This window comes from Trichoderma gamsii, assembly GCF_001481775.2.
Source record: "Trichoderma gamsii strain T6085 chromosome Unknown Scaffold_163.2, whole genome shotgun sequence".
NCBI classification, from domain to species: Eukaryota; Fungi; Ascomycota; class Sordariomycetes; order Hypocreales; family Hypocreaceae; genus Trichoderma; species Trichoderma gamsii.
Window position 1 is genome coordinate 1 of NW_020171499.1, and position 1,662 is coordinate 1,662.

The 1,662-nt window shown below is 39.2% G+C and overlaps 1 protein-coding gene across 1 annotated transcript; it reads right to left on the minus strand.

The window, feature by feature from the left end:
• Window positions 1-687: 687 nt before the first annotated feature.
• Window positions 688-1,124, minus strand: TGAM01_v211178 (hypothetical protein; the record flags this gene model as incomplete). Its single annotated transcript, XM_024551019.1, has 3 exons — window positions 688-759; window positions 848-933; window positions 1,091-1,124. The coding sequence occupies 3 exons, from the start codon at window positions 1,122-1,124 to the stop codon at window positions 688-690; spliced, it is 192 nt and encodes a 63-aa protein (XP_024404237.1).
• Window positions 1,125-1,662: the final 538 nt, after the last annotated feature.

Sequence of the window (1,662 nt, forward strand, 5' to 3'; positions counted from 1 at the left end):
TTGTCTTGAAACTAGTCGTGTGTGTGCAGAATCTGTAAATTGTATTCAACCGCGCGAGACGTAGTTCACCATAGATATACCTTGGGTTGATGTCAATCAACTCCTTCAGGTTGATGTTGGAAACCACGGCTGCAGAGAACGAGGCTCATTTCGCCCAGTCAACGTCATTCGATATCAAACCTTGCTCATGTCCAATCCGCAGGTCACTCTTGCTGCATATCAGCCAAGTGTAAGAATAGAGGAATCCTTTTGCATTCTCGAAAAGGACGCGGTCTTTACAAAATATATTGTCCAGGTGGAATAACTCAGCAAATAATCCGGCAGTGGTTTCAGGTACAGAATGTTGTCGCGCCAAACAAGGTGGAGATCCGCCCTCTCTGTGATATTGACTTGTCGTCCGACCCTGAGCTGATTGTGCAGTGCTCGCGAAACATGTGGCAGCCCGGCTAACCAAAGATGCTTGTGGATTTTATTCAATTGAGTAACATCAAGGTCGCGTCTCATATACTCTTCGACTGAGTTCGCATTAGATTTGTCGATTCTAATGACTTGATTTCCATACTGGTAGGTACCAGGAAGCACAGGCTCTATTTCGAGAATATCTTCATCTGGGCCGAATGGAGGAACTACTTTCGGACTCACTGGTCAGTAAAACACAACGGAATAGAAAGGAAGTATCAAAACATGCTATACACCAAATTTCTCCCTCAATTTTACATCTTCATTTCCAAGCTTTATAGTATTCATGATACATGAATCCTACATAAAAAACAATTATTCTGGAGTATAAAGAAAATATATAGTTATTTTAAGCTAGTAGAATAATAGATATAAGGATTTTACATACCATGAAAAGCTCAGACTTGAGGTTTATATTACTATAACTATTGATGTTCATAATGCAGTTGGATTTGGTCTGGCCTGTTGTTATAACTGTCCTAATCAGCCTTTTCCTGTGATTACTTTTATGCGCTTCTATTTCTCGTTTTTTTTTTCTTTTTTTTTCTACTTGGCGATATGCTGTCTTCCTAAAGACTGTTGCTCGCAGCATCAAAGGGAAATTAATTTTAAAAAGGAATCAAGAACCTACGTCCAAGGACATCCACTGAACTGTTGTCACCCATTATTACGATCGTAAGGGTAGTTGAATACAGGCGAAGTGCTGTAATGAAAAAACGGTGGTAGAATTCGGCGTCAATTTAGAGAGGGCTCTTAGCGGCAAACGTTCTCAGTTGGGCCACTATGCGGGAGATCACGAAGACATGGATGGATTGAAGATCAAATCTATAATTAAAGCTCCTAACAAGGAAGAGGCATGTCATTATATATAAATAATCTGAATGTGCAGTAATGGGTTTTTTTTTTTTTTTTTTTTTTTTTTAAACTAAACATCCTTCCGATTATTTGCTCAGTCTTCTTTAGTCCGCACGATGCGTACCTCCAAGGCCCGTTCCGGTGACCATAAGATGTTGGTCGTACCAGCCATGCCCGTTTTAGAAACCAACTGAGACATACATTAGGTTACATTAGGAGGATCCAATCAAAGACATACACATATTAAGCAGCGGCAGAGTCTTTTTACTAACTAAGGCATATATTTATTTAAATGCACAATATGCATTAGTTGTAATGATATTATTTCCCTTGAATAGTATAAATTTC